Raw genomic sequence first — 22,208 nt, forward strand, 5'->3', positions numbered from 1 at the left:
GCATGGATATATAATTTTAAAACACCAAAATCCTCATACATTAGGATTCTCCTATTTTAAAATGTTTTGCAGTGAAAGGTGTAATTTCTCATTTGGAAACAAATATTTACCTATAATATGCTGCCAACTAAAAACTGGCACTTGCCATCTGCCTCTACAAGGATTGAATCACGTTGGCACTTGCCATCTAACTCTGCTTGGATTAAATCACAATTCACTGCAGCTGCTGACCTCCCAACACTCCCTGAAAGGAGTGCAGGGTGGAGATCAGGAATGAGGTACTCTGCTCTGGGAAATTACCTAAATTTATTAATAATTAAATAATTAAGGATGAGGGTATCAGTGTTGTAGCTTCTGCAAAACTTTTTTGACAACTTTTCAAGTATTTTGGATTTATTCAAACTAAAATCACATTTTCCCAAGCCTTTTTCTTTTTACTATTTCTTGTATGTATAGGTGTTATAATTTAATGTTTAAATTTCTTATTTATTTATACAGTCAGGCATCAGATTACTCTATAAGTACATTTTATGTCTAAAAATAACATCTCTAAGTAAAATAATTCACACTCTGCCCCAACTCTATTATTCTTAGTCTGTCCCATTGTCCTGCTTTATTTGTTCTCATAGCACTTCTCCTTGTGTGATTGCTTATAAAATATATCTGGTTATGTGGTTTTAAAATTTACCTTCCTTACCGGAACAAAAACTCCATGAGAGCAGGGACTCTGACTTGTTGGAGCTGTACCCCCAGATTCTACTACAGTGCCTGTTAGTAGCAAGCATTCACTGAGTACCTACGGAATGAAAAAAATGAAGTTTTGATAGTGGGAAAATGCAAATTTTCCCTTTAGAAGGAGTATTTAAGTTTCAGTTATCAGTACTTAGGTAGACAGGGGTGTTAGAGGAACCCAAGGGAAATTTTGCCTTCTTCATGTAAAAATAGAGCCAGGGGACAAAACTTGAAAAATTCTGAGGTTACAGTTACTAGGTCAGTATGTTGATAAGGTGAAGGGAAGTTATTGAAATCTTGCTGCACTCAGCCTTGTTCACAGTGGTCTCTGAGACTTTGTGATTTCCTTTGCAGCTCTTGGTTACTATGAGAAGCAGCAGGATGCTTAAGTACCCTGAACTGTTTTGTTCAGCTTTCAAACCAAAGAGAACTGTGAAAATTAGATCACACCTCATGAAATTTAAATAACAAAACATTCTACCTAGCTAAATAATACCCTAGTTCTTCTACTGCTATATTTTACCTATAAATGGGAATTATTATTTTTGGGTTAGTATCACCACTTGAGGTGGGGTATTTTCCTTTATTTTGGGTAAACTGACATGTTTTTTTATTCTTATTCCTCAGAATGGATTGTGGAGATGAATATTCCCATAATTCTTTTAACCTACATTGTTTGTTAAATTCATTTCCTGGAGACTTGGAGTTTAAACAGATCTTCAGTGACATTGATGAAAAGATAGAACAAAATGCTACAAGGTAAGTATTACTAATTATTTAAAACAATTTGGTTTTATATTTTATTTACATGAACTTTTATTTAGTCTAGATTTAGTGTTTCCTGCTCTCAAGATAATTTTAAGTTTTAATTATCATGAACTTTCCTGAAAAAAAAATTGATTAGACCCTCCTCTCTAGAATTTAAGATGATTTTCCTTATCTGATTACTACATTAAATAAGGCTAGAAAATATAGGCACTGCCTTCAAATAAAGTTTATTGAATTACTGTTGTTGAGGAGGAAGAAATTTTCCTCTACTCTTCTAGATTCTTCTGGGAGGTCTAATAATTAAATTGACATGAGACAGATTAAAAGGAGAAAATTGAACAAAAGTATAATAACATGTACAAATGGGAGAAACCCAGGAAAACTGAATAACTGGCCAAAATGGCCGAGACCCTCCCTCACCTTAAATACCATTTTCAGCTAAAGAGAAAAGAGGATCTTGAAGGTGTGGACAGTCAGTTATGGGAGGTTACCAGGAAAAACACAGTTAAACAAGAATAAGGTTGTTATGCAGATTTAGGTAAGTGCCTTCTCCATTAATAAGAGTTGCTAGAGATTTGGTCATCCTCTTCTGCCTGGTATAGTCAGGGCACCCTTACAAATGGAGATTTCTCTTATAAATGTGAATATTTCTTACAAGAGATTAACTCCTACTTGGTTTTCAGAGTGTTTACCGCATCTTCTGTTTCTTAGAAAACAATCAATGTAAAATAATATGCCAAAGAGACATGTTTTATTTTTAGGGTGGCAAATTTTGCTCCTCTACACTTTTCATGATTTCTTAGTTTGCCAGTATTGATGGCCTGGATTTTCATTAATATGTTTAGAGTTAAGCATTCCCATTTGGTGGATAAACACAGAAACCAAAATTCTGAAATTAAGGTATGAAAATAAAATGGTAGTATAAGGCCATGGATTGCTCAAACTGCTGAAAGCAGAACGTTAAAATTAAATTATTTTAATGTAATTAATGCAGGAAAACAGACGTGGGGCATGAGAAGGGCCGAGTCCCAGGTCTCGGTTCAGCCCCTGGGACGCGCCCCAAGTGTAGGTCCTTGGGTTCGCACAGGAAAGAATTCAAGAGTGACCCACAGTTGAGTGAAGGTAGATTTATTCAGAGAGATACATTGAAAGGCAAGAGAAAGGCCACAAAGTGTGGGGATTGGGTGCTCAGATTAAAAGTAGGTACACACTCAGTGCAGGCCGTATCCAAAGAGGGAGAGAGAGGGGCGGCTGAGAGGCACCTTGTTACTGGTTTTTATGGACTTGGTGGCTTCATATGGTAATAAGTGGAAGGACCAGTCTAAGGGGAAGGGGCTGGGCTTCCCAAGAAGTTGGCCATTTCCCACTCTTTGACCTTTTATGGCCAGCCTTGGGATTGCCTTGGTGCCTGTGGGCGTGTTATTCAGTATGTTAATATATTACAATGAGCGTATAATGAAGCTCAAGTTCTGCTTGAAGTTAAATCTCTCATCATCTTGAGCCTCAAGGTCTCCTGGGGGTTGAATCTTTCACCATTTTGATGTTAATTGCTGTAACATTCCTTGAATGGCTGTCCCCTGCCCCCTTCCATCCTGTCTCCTAATGTTTATCATTTTAAGTTTCCTCACTTACTTGGGAGGCTAGGGAGTCCACGTATGCATAGTTAGTCTTTATCACCTACTCCAAAATTAGCATTACCCAACACTGGGGGAAGCCGGTATAGCTAAACATATTTCTACCAATACATATTCTCTGATAGAAGGGGCTCTGTCTCGATATGTATTTGTGGACCTTAGAGTCAGCTTACTTACTTGAATCCTTTTGGTCAAAGATTCTAAAAATTCACCTAATGTGGGTTACAAATATTATACACAGTGAAAATTGACATTACGGGATGATATATAGTATTTTTTTTAATTTAAAGTATAGTTATATTGAATTATCAAAGAAACTGAATCAAGCAAGTGAAATTTTCCTGTGATTTTCTAATTCATGTTTTACATGTGTCAATGAAAAGTTATTCAGTTGATCTGAGAAAGAAATGGAAAATTTTATTCCAGCCGAATTTGAGGATTATAACCCAGGAATAGCACCTCAGAAAGCTCTGACTGTTCTGCCGGTTAGAAATCAAGGCACAGTTAAGTTTTTGGAGACAGGGCTGTACATCAAATGGCATATTATTGACAGTTTAACAAAATCCAGATTTAAGTGTCCTCCTGGTGGGTCATGTGACCCCTTACAAGATCAAGACGAAATGTTATCTTTTAAGGAGTTGTCTTGTTGATGCTTGGAGAATGTTGCTTTTTAAGACTGAGCAGATATTCCTGCCAATGGGGGAGGTTTAGTCAATGCCTAATGCAGATAAACAATGCATAGTGTGGGGGAAAAGGAGACCAAAGGACAGAGAGGAATTTTTTCTGTTTAAATTTTCCTTGTCTTGCCATAAAATAGGAATTTTATTTCACATATGAGAATACAGTTACTTTTTCATCTTAATAATGGACATAGATAACTTAAATTCAAAAGATAACATATTGTTGGGGAATTTTAATTACAAACAAAATCTCCCATCCCAGAAATCATATCCACAAAGGCAGAAGAGAAAACATTTCTGTTATTCAACAGGCAGTAAACCAGAATGCAAAACTCATCCCAGGTCATCTGCTGACAAACTGAAAAGACCGAAAGGAATCACACCCTTTATATAGTCTAGTGGGTACATCCATTACATGCATGTTTTCAAGATAAACAGTAACCAGTCCTCCAACAAAGGATTTGACAGCACATTTTTTTCACACATAGTTTATCCCCACTTTTCCATGAGTAAAGCTAGCTGGCTTCAACCCGAGGAGAAGCAAACTTCTCATATCTTTATAACAAGAAGCAGTTTTGCGTCCTGGAACAAGGCACCCGCTGAAGTTTGGCTCCTGCCCTTCACAGGAACGGGAGTTAGGGAGTTTGCATTTCGAAAGATGGCTCCCAAGTTCTTGAGAAAGACAGACCTGGCCAAGAAAGTTGACAAAAGGCCTGTCTAGTCTTCCAAGGTATATATTTCAAAGAGATGAAAAAGTATGTACAATTACAAGTTTCTAAGTTACATGCTTTAGGAAAAAGGAAGTGAGGAAACTCTTTTCCCCAATTTTCAACAGGGATAATTAAGCCTCTTATTTTTAATTTATATCTACCCTTTTTATATATATATATATATATACACACACACTTTAAATACCATGTATATGTTACTTAACCTTACTATGTAGAGTGTATATTATGATTTATATTATATATAAATATAAAATCACTATATTAAACTTCAATGTAATTATGTGTTTGTGTAATTTATATATTATTAATTTATATATTGCATGACACAGTTTCTAGCCCAAAGAAACTTAAGGGAAAATAGTGTTAGCTTAAATAGATTAACAAGTCACATGGACATATTCTAGAGATGGTTCTATTAAAACAAATTTTAAATATTTTTTATAAAGCAACCTTCTTTGTTCATAATGGCCTTGAGGCTCCATCAAAACAAGTCACTGAACTCTGATACTTTTGTCATAGACTATTTCATTTTTATTTGCTAAACCATCTGTAGTTAATTTCCTGCCCTATCTGGTCGATAAGAAATCATATTTAGAGGTAAAACTTGATTAAAATATTGTATTTTGCATTCATAAATTATTATTTAGGGCAAAACTCAGATGTTAGTATTAAAAAGAAAATATGACATGGAATATAAGGATATAATTTTTAAATTAAAAATATTTTATTGCCCATATATTAAAACGAACCTAGAGCAAAACCACCTCTAGTGACCATTGATCTTCACAAGGGATAAAATAAGAGAGAGCTGTATGTGCTGTATGCTACATTTAGAATCAAGTCTATTTTTCATCAAATTCAATTATGTTTTTATTATACTCTAGAGAATAAACATAATAGTATAGGGTGTATATATTTTTAAAAATAAAATACTGAATAATAACCATGGTTCAGAAGAGTGTAAATCATTTATGCACTCATTTATTGCCTTCTAACAGAATAGCTTTTAGAAAATTGTATGTCATGACAAATCAGTTATGCCAGACTTACACTGCAGTAGTTGAATTACCTTTGGCATTTTTGTATTCTAACAGTTCTATTTATCTCCCAATGGTGTACATTGAATAAGTAATGAGCATCTGTATGATATGGCTTTTCCCAGAAAGTAAAAGAAAAAAATATTAGTAATTTATTTTTAAATATGGTATTTTTCCTTACCCTTGAATTTTTAAAGTTGTATTTCTAACAGTGACCCTGAATTCTAAGTGTGAATTCCTTCCCCCTTCTTAATATCATCAAGTTTTATGAGCCACAGGGTCTTTTGCTTCCCAAAGCAGTGATTCACCAGAATGGACCAGAGTGCCCAGAGGTCACTGAACCTTCACCTGCCCTTCAAGAGAGGCTTTCACTCTCTCAGACCATTGCCACTTTTACATCCTCATTTCCATTCAAGCCAGAGCTCAGTGACTCTGAGGTCTGACAGTGGAAATCAGTGATGGTGAATCATTTACTTTTAACACATATCAGCGTGGGTAGCAGAAGGGTAAATAACCTGCCAAAGAGGAATACTGTGAATGTTATATCCACAGACTCAGTTCAGTAACTTAAAAACCACATATAGCCCTGAAATATTTTTTGAGCTGAATGGAACTTATTATTAGTTTAACACGATATTGAGGTATAGAAGTTCTCTTGGGCTCACAATACGACATGAATGATTTTTCTCCTCTTAATGTTCAGTTGTATAGATATAATTATATCATTACGTTTCTTCTACCCTTCTTTTTCCTAATTACAGACAATCTTTGCATGTACCCCAGGATGTCAGTTTTGCTGGCACTGTGTAGGATTACTACTTTTTTTTTTTTTAATGTGAAGCAAGAACAAGAAGTGCTACAGTGAATGGTATCATTTATCTTGATCCAGGAGAGGTGGGGTCAGGGTGGGGGGAGAGAATGACAGAATATTGGATACATGTTTTCTATAAATTTAACCATGCTCTATGTTTCAAGGTGGCATGTTGAACCACTTTCTCCTCGTCATTTTCTGTCAACATTAGCTCCATTATTTGAATGTCTGTGATGTTCCAACTTTTCTCAAGAGACCTGTATTTTTTGCCCTCAGTCCTTTCCTTAGATCTCTTCTTTAGGAGGCTGAGATACACCTGGTAAAATGTGGGATCAGTAGCTCCATCCATCCATGATTATTAAGAGATTCTTTCACATAATGCATACATTTTAAGTGTTTGACAGTTTTTAAAAGTACAATTTTAATTTTTATGTGTGTTAGCTTGACCTACTCTTGGCCAATAGCCAGGAGACAATAAAGAATTATTGTTTGGGAATATTCCTAAGGAACATTATGGTGATTATCTTTTCATAGGAAATAAGGAAAGGGAAGTAAGTGTCTTCCTATTTATAAACTGTTTTAATAAGTAAAGTATGAGTAATATTGTACTAAAAATACAGACTTGATAAGGAGATTGAGCCAGCAACAGTCAGGGCACTATTCCTCACTGAGAATCAGAGTTCATGGTCCGGGGGAAATAAGCCCCCACTCCTGAGACACCAACCAGAGGTGCCCCGTGAAGATAGCCCAGCCATGAGGGCAGGAATAGTGGAGGAAACACTAAAAGGGGACTGAGCCCTGGTAGCGAGATGTGGCTACTGTGACTGGCTCATCTTTCCTGTAGATGATTAATGCCTTGAGATCTAACCCAACCCTGACAGCTTTTCCTGGAAAAGGGCCTTGTCAAGGATTCAGCAGGATTCAGACCCTGTCTAAAGAGGGTCACTGACACCACAGCCCTTGCTAATCACAGACTCTATTCTAGAATGATGTTTAAGAATATCCTTCTGTGGGACCTGGGATGGAGCTGAGTTGAGGGGGGCTGAGGCTGAAATTATTTACTTTATTTCTGCTTTAAAGATGAACTCTATCTCTGTATTCCCACTGCCTAAAACCATCCTGGCATAAAGTAGGCTAGAGGATAGTCAATAGGCATCTGTTGTGTTGGCATTAGCTTAAGCTGGTGTGAATTTAGATGGGTAGAACGTGACAGAGGATACTGTCATCAAGTGCTAGTCTTCTTTTCCATTAAGTATTTTACATTATTAAAGTAACGTATACTCAGGGAAAATTTCAGACAGTCGAGAAAGGCAGATATAAGGAAAAGTTCAGTACAGAAGGGCAGAGATGCAGGAAAGTTTTCCTACTCCTCTGACCCTCCAAGTAGTCTTATTCTTCAGAGGTAATTGATGAGCTATTGTATAACTATCCAGAAATATTCCCTACCTATGTATGCATGCATCCAAAAATCTACTCCCCTTTTTACACAAATGGGGATTTGTGTGTATACTACAATTTGATTTTCTTTTACATAATACATATTTTCCATCTCTCCATATAATAAGCCAATTCCCTCTTGATGAGCATGTACACTATTTGCAGTCTTTCTGCTATTACTGCATATATACATGCATATGTGTGCCCTCCCTTCCTTAGGAGAGTTTATGCAATGGTTTCTTAGAAGTTGTACAACTAGCTGTTACAAACTTGTTCTCAAGCAATTCTGCTACTGTCTTCTCTCCTATAGGCAGTCTATCAAAGTGTATGCTGTATGTCATTTCTTCTCACAATGTGACCATAGGTATTGTTAAAACCCTCAGTTTATAACTAGTAGTCAAATCTGTTTAGTGGCTGGCTTAGTGATTGAATTCATCTGGGCAGTGGACATAATGATGTAGATTAGATATGTTCCCAAATTTCTTCTGATTTTTGTTAGTACATATGTTCTCCCTCTCCTTTCTTTTTTCTATCTCTTTCTCAGGAAGAGAATCAAGGGAATCAGTACAGAGTAATTGTTGGTGCAAATTTCCCACTTTTCTCCTGATTTCGAGTTGTATGATTTCATTGGGTTAAGCCACATTCTGATTTTAGTAACTGTGCTGCAATATGGAGGCTAGACAAGTCTCCACAGATAAAAAAGAAGTCCATTAACTTACTCTTGCTTGTCATGAGTATTAAACTGCTATGCCCTACTACCCCTATAGTACGTTTCTGGAAAATGTTCTTTATATTGTTAACAAACCCCATACCACTTTCGTGTAGCTTCCATCATCACTACGGTCCCTCCTAAGAGGGATCCCAAGTCAGATGTAAATTTTACAGGAAGAAGAAGAGATCTTCTAAGTGTGCGTTGGGATATAACGCCAGGCTCACTACAGTACGGGGGCTACCATGCCATTGATTGGAAGTTGGGGAGTATTTCACACATGGCTGACTCTTCAGGAAGCGCTTCAGACTTTTTAGGTTGGCACTGCCCTCCACTGAGCCTGAACTTTCTGGAAGCAATCTGAACCATTCTAGAGCCTCTCTAAACTTTTGTGGTGAGGAGTGATGATATAAAGCAATAAGTAACAGAGGGTCCTAACTCTAACATTTCTTTCATTCTGTCTTCCTCATAGAATAACTCTGAACAAAAGATGTATTGACAATAGATAGGAATCTTGAGAGGCTATTTATATAGTCCAAATGAGAGGTGATAAGAACCTGAGCCCTGTCTTTCACAGTAGGAATGGAAAGGGGAGAATTCAATTGAGAAAGACTTAAAGAGAGTGTTACTAATAGGATGTTTTTTCCTGAAAGTATAGTTAAAACTTACTCAAACCAAGACCCCTCTGAAATCGAAAACAGTTCAGCATGAATATCTAATTTCTTATTACATTTTGACCCATTGAAGTAGTCATTTTATGAATCCTTTTCTAAACCTTTAAAAAATATTATCCAGAAATATCTTTGTCTCAGGAAAATAAGTTTCTATTTCATGGCTGAATTATGGTTTAATTACATACTAGTTTTTATACATCTGCCCTCTTTCCTGTTAACTACCTGTTAATTACAAGGAATTTTAGTAAATAGATTTGTTTAAAAATCCTAAGTTCTATTAACCTCACAACTATTTCTTTGTGTTTTTAAACACATGATAGAATTGAAAAAGCCTTTTTCTTAGACTGAATCTATTTGTCAGTAAGAAATATAAACAAGAGCATCAAAAATGTAAAAGTGATGCAGGAAAACGGATGTGGGTGTGAGAGGGGCCGAGTCCCAGGTCTCTGTTGAGCCCCTGGGACGTGCCCTGCCAGGTTGAGCCCCTGGGACGTGCCCTGCCAAGTGTCGGTCCTTGGCTTCACACAGGAATGAATTCAAGTGTGAGCCACCGTTGAGTTAAGGTAGATTTACTTAGAGAGATACACACTGCATAGAGCGTAAGGCAAGAGAAAGGCAAGAAAGAGGTATAGGAATTGGGTACTCAGGTTAAAGTAAAAGTAGGTACACACTCCATAGACAGAGTGTGGGCTGTCTCCAAAGGGGAGAAAGAGCGCAAAGGGCCACTAGGTGTAGTGGTGTTACTTTTTATGGTCTCAGTAGCTTCACACGCCTACAGGTGGGATCAATCCAACTACCCTGGGGAAGGAGCTGAGATCACCAGGAATTGGGCCACCGCCCATTCTTTGGCCTTTTGCTGTTAGCCTTGGGGCTGTCATGGCGCCTGTGGGCATGTTATTTGATCACACTGTTAGAATGAGCATATAATGAAGCTCAAGATCTACTAGAAGTCAAACCTCTTAATCCTCAAGGCCAACTAGGAGGCGAATCTTCCACCATTTTGGTTGCTGTCATTCCTTGAGTGGCTGTGCCCTGCCCCCTTCCCTTCTGTCTCAAAAGCTTTACATTTTTGTAATGTTTACATTTCCCATACTGTAAAATACTGCTATGACACCCCTATCCTGATCTAAAAAAGAAAAAGAAAAATTCTAACTTTCTATGAAAGCACACCTAGATGTTTTCTGTAACCATTACATCAAAGAAGTTCTAATAATTTTTATCAGTACAGCATACTTTTTTCCAATTTGAATTATTTTGTGGCATGTGATAAAGACTATGTGTTTAAAATCTTGAAAGAGTTTTTACAGTAAGCTTAAGTGTTTGGATTTTATGTCGTAGTTGTTTTCTTTTCCTCCATTCCTCTCCGTGTCCTCAACTACTCCAGCCTGATATTAATCAGCTCCTGTGCTATTGTTATTCAGTGCTGTCTGTTTAATTGCAGGACATCTCTATCCTTTTGGAAGTAAGACAGTGCATATATACATACACACATACATACATGCATAAATGTAGTTGTGACCATAAGAATAAATATATTTTACCATCCAGATAAATATAGTTTTAAAATGGCATGGCAGTGAGATTAGATGATCAGCACTGAATTCTCAGGGGTCAGGGGTCAGGGAATTCTAAGCACAATAATTTCATTAATTTTCTTAAAGCATCAATATCCTTGCATATAATCTCCTTTTCCACAGGGAGAAGCCTTTTCTACACCTCCCAGAGGCACATTTAGTGGCTCCCCACTGCGTACTCCCTCAGCACATTGTACACACCTCCTATCAAGTTTTACTATAATGTAGTTATTCATTTACAGGCCTATCTCTCTCACTAGACAGAATTCCTTTAGGGATGGGACCATGTCTTAATCATGTTTAGATCCTTAGCATATATCACAGTGCCTACCATATATTCAGCATTCAGTTAATGTTTATTGAACATACCTTCGTTTAATAAGTAATTTTTACACTCAAGGAACCTAGGAATGAATGTTGAATGAGAAAATTACTACCAATATCTTTTAAAAAAGCATACTGCATGTTGCATTTTACAAATGGTTTATAAATTGATTTATACACAGCCTCTCAATAACGCATCCACTTGCACACATCATTAATTTGGATAATTCAGAGTCATTATAATTAAAGCATGTTAGGGTTCAGATTTATTAAGAAGTGTTGAGGCATATGAAAAGGCATAAAGAGTACCCTAACAAATATTCATGCACCTACCATCCAGTGTAAGGAATAAAACATTACCACTCCTGCTGAAACTCACTATGTGCATCTCCCCCATCTCATCCCACTGTCATCCCCACCCTGGGTTTGGTGATGTTGATCATTCCAGTACATTTTAAAAAATTTGTGTGTATGTGTTTACTATTGTAGTTCATTTACAGTACTATTAGTTTCAGGTATACAACATAGTGATTCAAGATTTTTATGGATTTTACTCCATTTTCCAGCACATTAAAAATTATTTATTTAATTAATTTTTTTGCAGAGGGAGGTAATTTGGTTTGTTTGTTTGTTTGTTTGTTTATTTATTTATTTAATGGAGGTATGGGGGATTGAACCCAGGACCTCATGCATGCTAGGCATACACTCTACCACTGAGTTATACCCTCCCCACTCTAGCACATTTCTTTACACTTTTACTACCTAAGCATATAATCCTGAACAATATATAGCATTGTATGGTATGTTTTCAAACTGTTGTATGGTTGGTATTCATTTGTCCCTTTTTTTCCCTCAACATTACATTTATTAGAGTCGTCCATGTTGATAACTGTATTTCTACTTTGTTTATTTTCATGGCTCCATTCCACTGAATGAATATAACTAATCATTCTCAATTGATGGACATTTAGGATATTTTCAGTGGTCTTAATATTACAAATAAAGTTAAGAATATGCTTTTTAAAAATCCTTACTAAGCCAACCAATGGTGTAAATTTGGTAATTTGAACTATTTAGGGTAGAGACTATACATCTATTTTTAGACTTTTGACATTTTTGGTCCAATGTTTGGGATCTAGCAATAAATGTGCTAATTGGGTTTTTTTTTTTCTGAATTATTTTGGCTGTATATTCATGACTGACCTTCTAAAGAAAATTCAAAGCAACTTATAGTTGAACAGAAAACATTTAAACCAAAATAAAGACAAGTACCATGTTATTTCTGAAAATATAGATTAAGCTCTTGTATCATCTAAGTCTAAGGATATATAGATCTCCTGCCACCCAAGATTACCATCCCTATCAGCATTATTACTACACATATATGAAAATAATGTTACTTTTTAGATGTTGAAAATTAATTTTTAAATTAATTTTGACGTCAGTTAAGGATGATAAAGTGTCAGGTTACATAACAAACTGACATTCATCTTAAATTTTGAAAATATTTATTTCATATAACAAGTAGACAATAAATTTCTAGACTTAAAACAATTGATCTTTTAAAGCAGTGAGACATGTAGGCAGTGGTGAATGACAGAATGACAAGATATTTAGCCAACTAAAAACCAAATCAGGTGCAGATGAGTTCTGTTGTTTTAGAATTTGTGACAAAGTGATTTTAAAAGCCAGCTCAACAGTCTTAGTTTGTATCAATGAGGGAGGTCCTGTGAAATGCAGCTGCTCAATCCCTTTATCAGTGTTTGGACATATTACTAAAATATCTAGCCCTCTGAAGGCTTTACTCTATTTGTAAGTTGTGGTTATTGGCCTCTACCCAGATTCATATGTTAGAGATTAGCCTAAAAGCTGAGTCCTGATTGAAACAGATTTAGGTAGACTAACGGCTGAGCCTTTCTAATTCACATTGCTGTAATCTATTAGGTTTTGTTGAATGAGACACAGGAGGATGCTATAATAAAAACCGTTGATAACGGATCCCTAGAGTCAAGGTGTATGCTTAGGGCATCGTGTTTCTCAGTCCATAAAAGTGCTTACGTAAATTAGGAAAATATATGCCAATCTTGTGTCTGACTTAGAACTCGTATTCCTGAATAAGACTGTCTCATCAGGCAACTGAGTGGCCTGTGGCCTAAGGAGGTATTGTTTTTCTCGTAAGTTCTTTGTTTTCATGAAAAGGCTTTTTGATTCCCAGAATGTATTTGTTTCAAGGTAATTCAGTTTGAATTCATCCCTGCTCAGAAGTCTCCTGAAAAGCCTTCCTTAAAGTTTTAGTGTATGTTTTATATGCAGCTCACACCTGACGAATTCTGGAGAAGAGAATTTCATATGACATCAATTTTAATAATCAGAGCTTGGTTTCCAAAGCCTACATGTTTCTGTCTCATGAAATTGATCATTAATAGCAATGATATTTTCAAAACAGTAGTAACCTTTTCAGTAACAGATGTTTCTTAATACTATTAAGAAGCAAATGCATAATTTGTCAATTTTGGGTGAAGGGATTCAACTTAAATAATTTTCCTGTTTATAACCTTTCTTGCAGTTTAGATATGCTGCCATCAGGTGGTAGTAATATGTCATATCCATGTGGCTCCACAGATGACGTTATGCTGAAGGCCATCAGTTTATCCCACACAAGATTTATAATCATTAATGCACAGATTTTTATATGAAAATTAAGATAATATTGTACTTCTTTTTAGTTTAAAGACACTTTTAATTTTTAAAACATAAATATTGATAGATGCAATTGGGCATGTTTTCTCTATTTATTTTTTAAATGAAGAATTTCATCTTATGCCTTCAAAAATTTTAGAAAATATAGACAAGTAAAAAACACCCAATTCATCACCCAAAGATAATTGCTATTAATCTTTTGTTTTGTTTCCTTCCAGTCTTTTTTTTTTAATATGCAATTTTTTGTGTGTTTTAGGGTGTTTTGGGGGGGTAGAGTTTGATGGCAGGAAAATGTACTTAGCTGTAGTAACAGTGTATATACAGCATGTATCTTTTACAAATTTTAAAATTACAAGTTCTTTGTTACTGTTCTGTGATTTCTTAATGTTGCATTGATTGAAGTTTTCCATAATTTTTATAGTCATTCATATATGAGTAGATAATGTATGTTTCTGATCTTCAGTCATCAATAGTATTTTACCTCTGTCTTCCATCCACTGCCTCGCAAAGGGATCATTATTTCATTGCATTCATGCTTGATTTTTGTTTTAACACAAAGGAATTTCTAATTCACCTTTGATTAGCTAGATATCTTATATTTACTCTATTGCATTTGAAATGAAACTGCCACAAAATTTGAATTTTCAGTTTTCAGTTATGAATGAAAATATATAGTTTCTTTGTTACTATTTTCACATCATATGATCGTTTCATAATTTTGTAAGTTGTATACAACCAGGTATCACATATGAACATTTCAAACCTGATATTATGAGACAGAACCATTACCTACTTCCTACCAAAATGGCTTTTTCTTTTCTTTTTTATAGCATAGAACATTGCATTAAAGAAATACAGTCTGAAGTTAACAAACAATATCCAGATGTGCGGCTACAAACAACAACTGACTGTTCTGAATGGCTAAAAAATTATAATTATAACTCATACAAGTCACCTTCCATTCCCCATGGAGATTTGATAAAATTCCTCAAAACACTGGTAAAAAAAAAAAAGAATCTTTGTTTTTACAGTGGAGTTGGGTGGGTGAACATGGAATACAATTCATTCAACTTCTGGATGTAAATATTTATTTCATTGACCATATTAGCTGCCATATCTAGGGGTTGGGGTTTGTGTTTTGTTTTGTTTCTTTATCCGTAGTGGAATCCAGTAAGCTATTTGTTTGTTTTGGTTTTTTTAACTAAGATTTTTATAATAAAATGAAGTTTTACAAAAATGGAGGTTAAACATTAAAATTCTGGGGAGATTTGTAGTGTGATGTTTACCATATCAACATTATAAAATGTATTGAAATGTACTATAATTGTCTACCAGAAAAGTTGGTATTTATTACATTTTGTCCTTTCACAACACTCATTTTCTCTGTGCTCCTTATTAAGCATAATAAGATCTTCATCGATTGTATCTATTAAGTAGCCTTGGCCATCATTCCCTTCATTCCCAACCTGCAGGCATATCCAGTTCTTTTCAATCAAGGCAACAATTTATACAAGATCACTGTTAATTGATGAAGAATTATTACATTGGTCATTCTTGGATACTGACACCTCTCTGTATTAGAGGGTTTTTGTAACCTTCAAGAAGAATAGTTATTTTATTACACCTATATCTATAAGGTTGCAAAAACAGTTTCCCAGAGAAACAGCACAATTGTTAGAAAGCAGTATTTCTGTAGCTATGGTTTTAATTTAATTTAGGGGAGAAAAGGCACTGTTTTTGGGTAAACATCAAACATTGACTGAGGCAGATGTGGAAAATATCTTGAGGTTGTAGATGGCGTAGGATGACAGAATCAGATGAAAATAATTTTTGGCTGTTGTTATTATTGCAGATGTCTCTTTAATGTTTACAAAGTAATAAAAGGAAGAGAAAGGAAGACTATATGCCCTGAAGCCTTCTTCTTTTAAGAAAATCCTCTCACCCATTATCTCTTGAAGGTGGAGCCTTGAAGAATAAATATGGATATAGTTATTCCTTTAATTTCTATTAAGAGCCATGAGTATTGAATTTCATTAATATTGATGTAATAATGCTTTCTCATTTAATTAAAAGCAAAAGCTTTTAATTATCTTTTAATCTGTCACACATAAGTCATTCTCTATTCACTGCAGGGCAAAGGCCGCCTTAGTTTTGCTCAAATTCATTAGACTGATAGGCCTGTTCCAGACCTACTTTTTTTTACATAATTGATCATGTTATTTTGAGAAAAGAAGCATATTATTAAAACCGATCCAGATTAAAACAATCTTACCAAGTTTTTACATGCTGAACGTGTCAATCTTGACAGCATTGTTCATATATCTATTTTTTCCATAAAAAAGTTTTATTTATTAATTACCTATTTAAATAAGAAACAGAGGTCTCATTGTGGCAGTTATATGAAGTTATTTTCAAAATTTAAGCAATCATACTAAACACATGACACATGTTTTAAACTTCTGTAATCTATTATTCTTTAAATGTTCGCTTGATCAAATATTTCCAGTTATTGACTGATTTAAAGAAACTTAAGGTTAAGGCACTAACATGACCAGTTTGCTTTATAGTATTTACTATAATGGCGGTGTTCTGGACTCTACCTAAGGACATCTCTTTTCCCGAAGTATTAAAAGAACTAAATAGGAAGAGAGCTTCAGAAAGGTCAATGCACTTTTTGGTTCTCTGGAGTGTAGTAGAAAGAACATGGATGAGGAGAATGAAGCCAGCGTCCACTCTCGGTTCTGTGCTTTATTGTGTGTGACGTTTGGAAAGTAACTTAAACATGCTGCACTTTAGTGTCCTGATCTGCAAATTGGGTTTTTAAATATCTATGTCACAGAGTTTTTATTATGAATAAGTGAGAGACTGTATAGAGAAGTGCTTTTTATATAATAAAACACTATCTATATTAGGTATTATTACTTATTACAGGTAAAACATTAAATTAGACATCACTGAACTTAGCATGACTGAGCGAAAGCCTTGGAATTTGTCTAGAAGGTTTTTATAATTCTGAGTCACACATTATACCTGTGGTATCTTTGTCAATAAGACATTTCAAAGCTGGCCTGATTTTATGCTGCTTGAACCTTGCTTCTATTTTTTTTTAATAATCAGCTTGCTACAATATAGAAAATATAAGCCAATTTCAGTATTAGCTGAATTAGACATAATCAGGACAGTCAGCCTGTAAGGAAAATTCATGTGTGTAATTCAAAGTCCAAAAAGAAAGTAATTTTTTGTCTGTTTTCTATTCATAATTACACCTACCATAGTTTTCTGTCAGTTAACTCAGAAAGTATAAAGAAATAATTTTGTATCATCTTTTGAGGAATACTCTGAGAATATATTTTTCCCATTTTGAGTTAGTTATTTCTTTGGAGAGAACTGAAATAGTCTCAGATTAATTTCCAAGTAAAATCTTTCTTCACATGACTCTCAAAAAGGCGTGTAAATGAAAGTTAAATTCTTAAGTGTATTAAATTTTATTTCTCAGGGTGGCAGCTACTAGTAACCCCTCGGTGTGTACTATGTTTAAAGGTCTCCATTCTCTATGTTCATGTGGGATTTTATAATAATAAGTATATTCATTCAGGCATGAAAATTATCTACCAGGAATTAATTAGGGGCATGATCCTGAATTTATTTTGTCTTAGGAGTACATTTCAGTAGATATTTTACTACAGATTTTTATTTAGAATTTTTAAGCTACAGCTTTCATACGTTTCAGGTTATATCAGGAATGGACGACAATGAGAGCTGAAAACTCTTGTCTAGAGATCTAACTGAAAATTTAGTTCATCACCTGGTCTTTACACAATTTAACAGACCATAAATGGTGTGAATTGTTTAGATTTCAAATGCAAAAAAAAAATTTCTTGAAGAACATCAGAGTACCGATTTTAAATTGAAGTGAATTACTATGAAATTCTGTATGATTGTAGAAATCCTTTTTTCCTGCTACTCTTCTAGTTAATCACATTTCTAATGTTATAATTTACTTTTATTAGCAAGATTTGTTGAAGAATGAACAAAATCAAGAAGAACTGACACTGGACTTACTTTGGGACCTCTCCTGCCAGAGCAGTGTTTCATTCCCATCAACTCTAAGTGGATCATGTTTGCATTTCCTCTCTAGGACTTCTCTTCATTCTGTTGAAGATCATTCCAACATGGATGTAAAGTCTATATGGGATGATATAAGACTACATCTCCGACGCTTCTTAGTGAGCAAATTACAAAGCCATAATGAAATAAACAATTCACAGCAAAAAATTTTGTTGAAAAATCAGTGCATGCAACAACTCTTGTTTCTTTATCCAGAATCAGAAGTTACAGTCAAGTACCAAAACATACAGAATAAACTGTTGGCTAATCTTCTGCAGAACTGTTTTTCTTCTTACAGCAGAGAATCAAATTTAGACATAATGGCTAATGGATGCCAAGGTACAATGCTTAAGTTATACTCAATGATAAAAGAGGATTTTAATGTACTATGTGAAATTTTAGCTCCATCCTCAACAGTGAAATTCATTAAAGAAACTTACCTGGATACTGTTACAGAAGAAATGGCAAAATTTCTTGAAAAATTTTGTGAGCTGCAGTTCAAAGAAAGTGGTGTTCGTGTGATTAGAACAAGCAAGAGCTCCAGCAGGCATAGAGGAACCGTGCATGCTTTGGGTTAGTGATCTTTTACATTTCTACTTGGTTTAGCGTAAGCCTTTCGATACCTTTAATTTTCTAACACTTTTCTATTTGGCTAAACTTGATTGCAAACTTGAAATTAAATCAGAAAATAAATGTTATGAGATTTTGCACTATGCATTTCTCTTAGGCATTTCTTCTTCTGTAAGTATGATAATACAAGTGTTTTCTTTCCTGTCATTTAAATTATTAAAGATACTGGAAATGTAGGTCAGAAATGTTGCCAATAAGAGTTTGGCTTTTTTAATTGCATGAATTATTGGATGAAACTTTATATATATAGTAAAAAATAAAAAAGTTTACTTTTTAACCCCTTGTATCTTCCAAAGCTGAAGTACTACTAGGTAAAAAGAATTGTTGAAAATTTTTGAGATTTTCATCAACTAAAATTGGAAGTTTATAGTTGTAATATTTTAGTCAGCCAATTCTGACAAAGAGCTGTTATGAAATATAGTTACAAAATTCTATAATTGATTATGAAAGCACAGCATTTTAACTATAGCTGATTTTAAAGTTTCCTCCTATGATGTTCCTATAAGGATATATACATACAATTAAGTGCTGATTTAAAGATTCTTAATTTTAATCAGAAGATAAAGGAAAAAGGAAAAAACCTATTATGATATAATAAATTTTTCCTGTCATTTAAATTTCTCACCAGTTGAGAAAAATCAAGGTGAAAAATATGATTATTTTGAAAATTATGATTATGCTTCCTTTTAAATAGAACTCTAAGGTATATTTCTAAATAGGTTCATAAACTATATTTTTTAAGTATTTGAAAATTATTATTTGGTGAAATGCTATCTTTGAATTTATGATCACTTCATGAAAATATCAATCATTCACTATGTTTTTACCTACCTTCCTTAATAAGATACCAGAATGCCAAATTGCTCTAAGAATTTTCAAATCATTTAATGTTTTCTCTTAAAATTTTTATTTTCCTCAGGAAGCTGTATCATATCACAGAGCAGAGATGCATCAGCCAAGTTTAGATTACAGCAGGATACAAAGTCAGTTAATTTTGGAACATTATAATTTTGCTCATAGTAAATAATTTTCATTTTATTAGATAGATTATAAATGCATTTTCATAAGTGTACTTATTTCTAAAATTTTTATATACCCAAAAAATTTCTGCTTACTTGTATAGTGCTTTCAATATGAAAGTTTTATATGTGCTAAATATAGTTTAGTTTATAACAGAAGAAAAAATCCATATGGTTAAAAATATGTGTACGTTGCTATGGAATCTTAAAGGCTGATATTGAGGTGTTTTCCTAATTCTGAGAGAAAACTATGTGTTTGGGCTTTAACACCAAAAGTTGAAGCATTTTCCACAAGTCCAAGTGCACTGATCTTTCTCAAGCTCCTTTATCTGAACTTCGGTATAAATCAGTTATTAAATGAATGCTTTCCATATGGCAGGCACCATACTAAGCACATCCCTTTCCTTATTCCAATTTCAAAAATAGTGAAAGAAGCTTAGAAAGATTAACTTGTCCTGGATCACCTGTACAGAATCAAGATTCATATGTAGGTCTTTATGTCTTCGAGATGCATGTTCTCGACCACCATGCTATTGGATCTTGTCTCAAAGTGTAGAATTAAATGCTTTGTCACTGGTAGAAAAGATTTCAAACAGCACTGTTCAAGTGGGCTGCCTGAAAATAGTTCAGTTCAGCTTTTTTGAGTATCTACCATAGGCTAGGCACTTAGCAGCTACCATGTTTAAGGTTTCTAAGCTAGACAGAGCAAAGGGAAGAAAACTAAATGGTAACTACTGCTAATGCAGTTTGAGAACTTCTAAGCTAACTCTTAACAGGTCAACTATATTTTCTACTAACATTTAACCTAATGACCAAATTTTATTTATTAAGGGAGTGCAGTTTGAGATTAGCAAAATAATAATTTATAAATAAATACTTAATATAATTTATAATAAGTTATATTCCTATTTGAGTAGAATCTAGATTGGCTTGAATGAGTCATATATTATCTTTAATATATGTTTACACTCACCAAGTCTTTAATATTTTGCCTGAAACTCTAGATATTCCTTAGGTAACAATAGTTAACATTTATTGAGTCAGACATCGATGAGCGTTATTTCATTCAGTCCTTCTAACCACTCGACAAGGTCAGTACCAGTATGAGGAAACTAAGGCATAGCAGTTACTAAGTAATTTGGTCAAGGTTACAGAGCGAAGCCAGGATTTAAACTCAGGTCTGTCTGACTGCAGAGCCCTGACTCTGACTGTGTTCTATTGCCTAAAAGAACAGGATGGAAATAACTCATTCCATTAAGAATACTGTTCTGAATCCTCTGTATGTGTTGTCATTGTTTTCCTTTTTTTCTAAACTATCCCATACTCTTCTCATTTGAAGATAATACCAATTTGAAAGCTTTTTACTCACAAGGCCTATTTTATGATCTATTGAGATATCTTAAGCAGACCTTGTACGTATACTAGTCTTTTTTTTCCCAGCTTTACTGAGATGTAATTGACATATAAGTGTGTACAAGTTCAAAATGTACAGTGTGTTGATTTGATATACTTAAATATTTCAAAACGATTACCACTATAGCATTAGCTAATGTCTCCATCATGTCACTAATTACTATGATTTTTGTGTAGTAAGAACATTTAAGACTTAGTCTTTTAACAACTTTCAAGTATATAATACATTATTATTAACTATAGTCACAAGGCTGTATATTAGGTACCCAGAAATTATTAACCTTCTAACTGGAAATTTGTACCCTTTGACCAAGGTCTCCCCATTTCCCCCATCCCCTACTCCTTGGTAACCACCATAATACTCTCTGTTTCTATGAGTTCAGTTTTTTTTTTTTTAAATTTCACATATAAGTGATATATAGTTTTTATCTTTCTCTGTCTGACTGTCGCACTTATTTCACTGGGTATAATGCCTTCAAAGTCTATACAGTGTTGTTGCAAACTGGAGGATTTCCTTCTTTCTCGGTCACTGAATAATATTCCATTTTATATATCCCAATCTCACATATTCTTTATCCATTTATTCACAAATGGACATTTAGGATGTTTTCTTATCTTGGCTATTGTGGATAATGCTGCAGTAAACATAAGAGTGCAGGTATCTCTTTGATATCATGTTTTCATTTCCTTTGGATATATATCCAGAAGTAGGATCGCTGATGGTGGTTCAATTTTTAATTTTTTGAGGAACCTCCATACTGTTTTCCATAGTGGCTGTATCAATTTATATCGCACCAGCAGTGCACACGGTTTTCCTTTTCTCTGCATCCTCACCAACACTTGTTACCGCCTTTTTGATGATAGCCAGATGTGACGTGATGTCTCATTGTGGTTTTGATGTGCATTTCTCTGATGATTAGTGATGTTGAGCATCTTTTCATGTACATGTTGGCCATCTGTTTGTCTTCTTTGGAAAAATGTCTGTACGGGTTCTCTGCCCTTTCTTTAATCAGATTTGTTGTTGTTCTTGACTTGTATGGGTTCATTACACATTTTGGACATTAATCCCTTACTAGATAAATGGTTTACAAATATTTTCTCCCTCACATAACTGTCTTTTTTATTTTGTTGATTGTTTCTTTTGCTGTCAGAAGCTTTTCAATTTGACATAGTCCCACTTACTAATTTTTGCTTTTGCTGCTTGTGCTTTTGGTATCATATCCAAAAA

At 34.4% G+C, this 22,208-nt stretch overlaps 1 protein-coding gene across 2 annotated transcripts in view; it reads left to right on the forward strand.

Moving 5' to 3' along the window:
* Positions 1-22,208, forward strand: part of KIAA0825 (KIAA0825 ortholog) — a 351,023-nt gene that overhangs the window by 38,630 nt on the left and 290,185 nt on the right. The window contains exons 3-5 of one of the 2 annotated variants that reach the window (XM_072958369.1): positions 1,360-1,491; positions 14,642-14,810; positions 17,822-18,491. In XM_072958369.1, the coding sequence (XP_072814470.1) occupies positions 1,361-1,491; positions 14,642-14,810; positions 17,822-18,491 (970 nt within the window). In that variant the 5' untranslated portion in view covers position 1,360. Of the gene's footprint in view, positions 1-1,359; positions 1,492-14,641; positions 14,811-17,821; positions 18,497-22,208 lie in introns of those variants that run through there. The other variant, XM_072958371.1, reaches the window with a different exon arrangement.

Source organism: Vicugna pacos, chromosome 3 (assembly GCF_048564905.1).
Source record: "Vicugna pacos chromosome 3, VicPac4, whole genome shotgun sequence".
NCBI lineage: Eukaryota > Metazoa > Chordata > Mammalia > Artiodactyla > Camelidae > Vicugna > Vicugna pacos.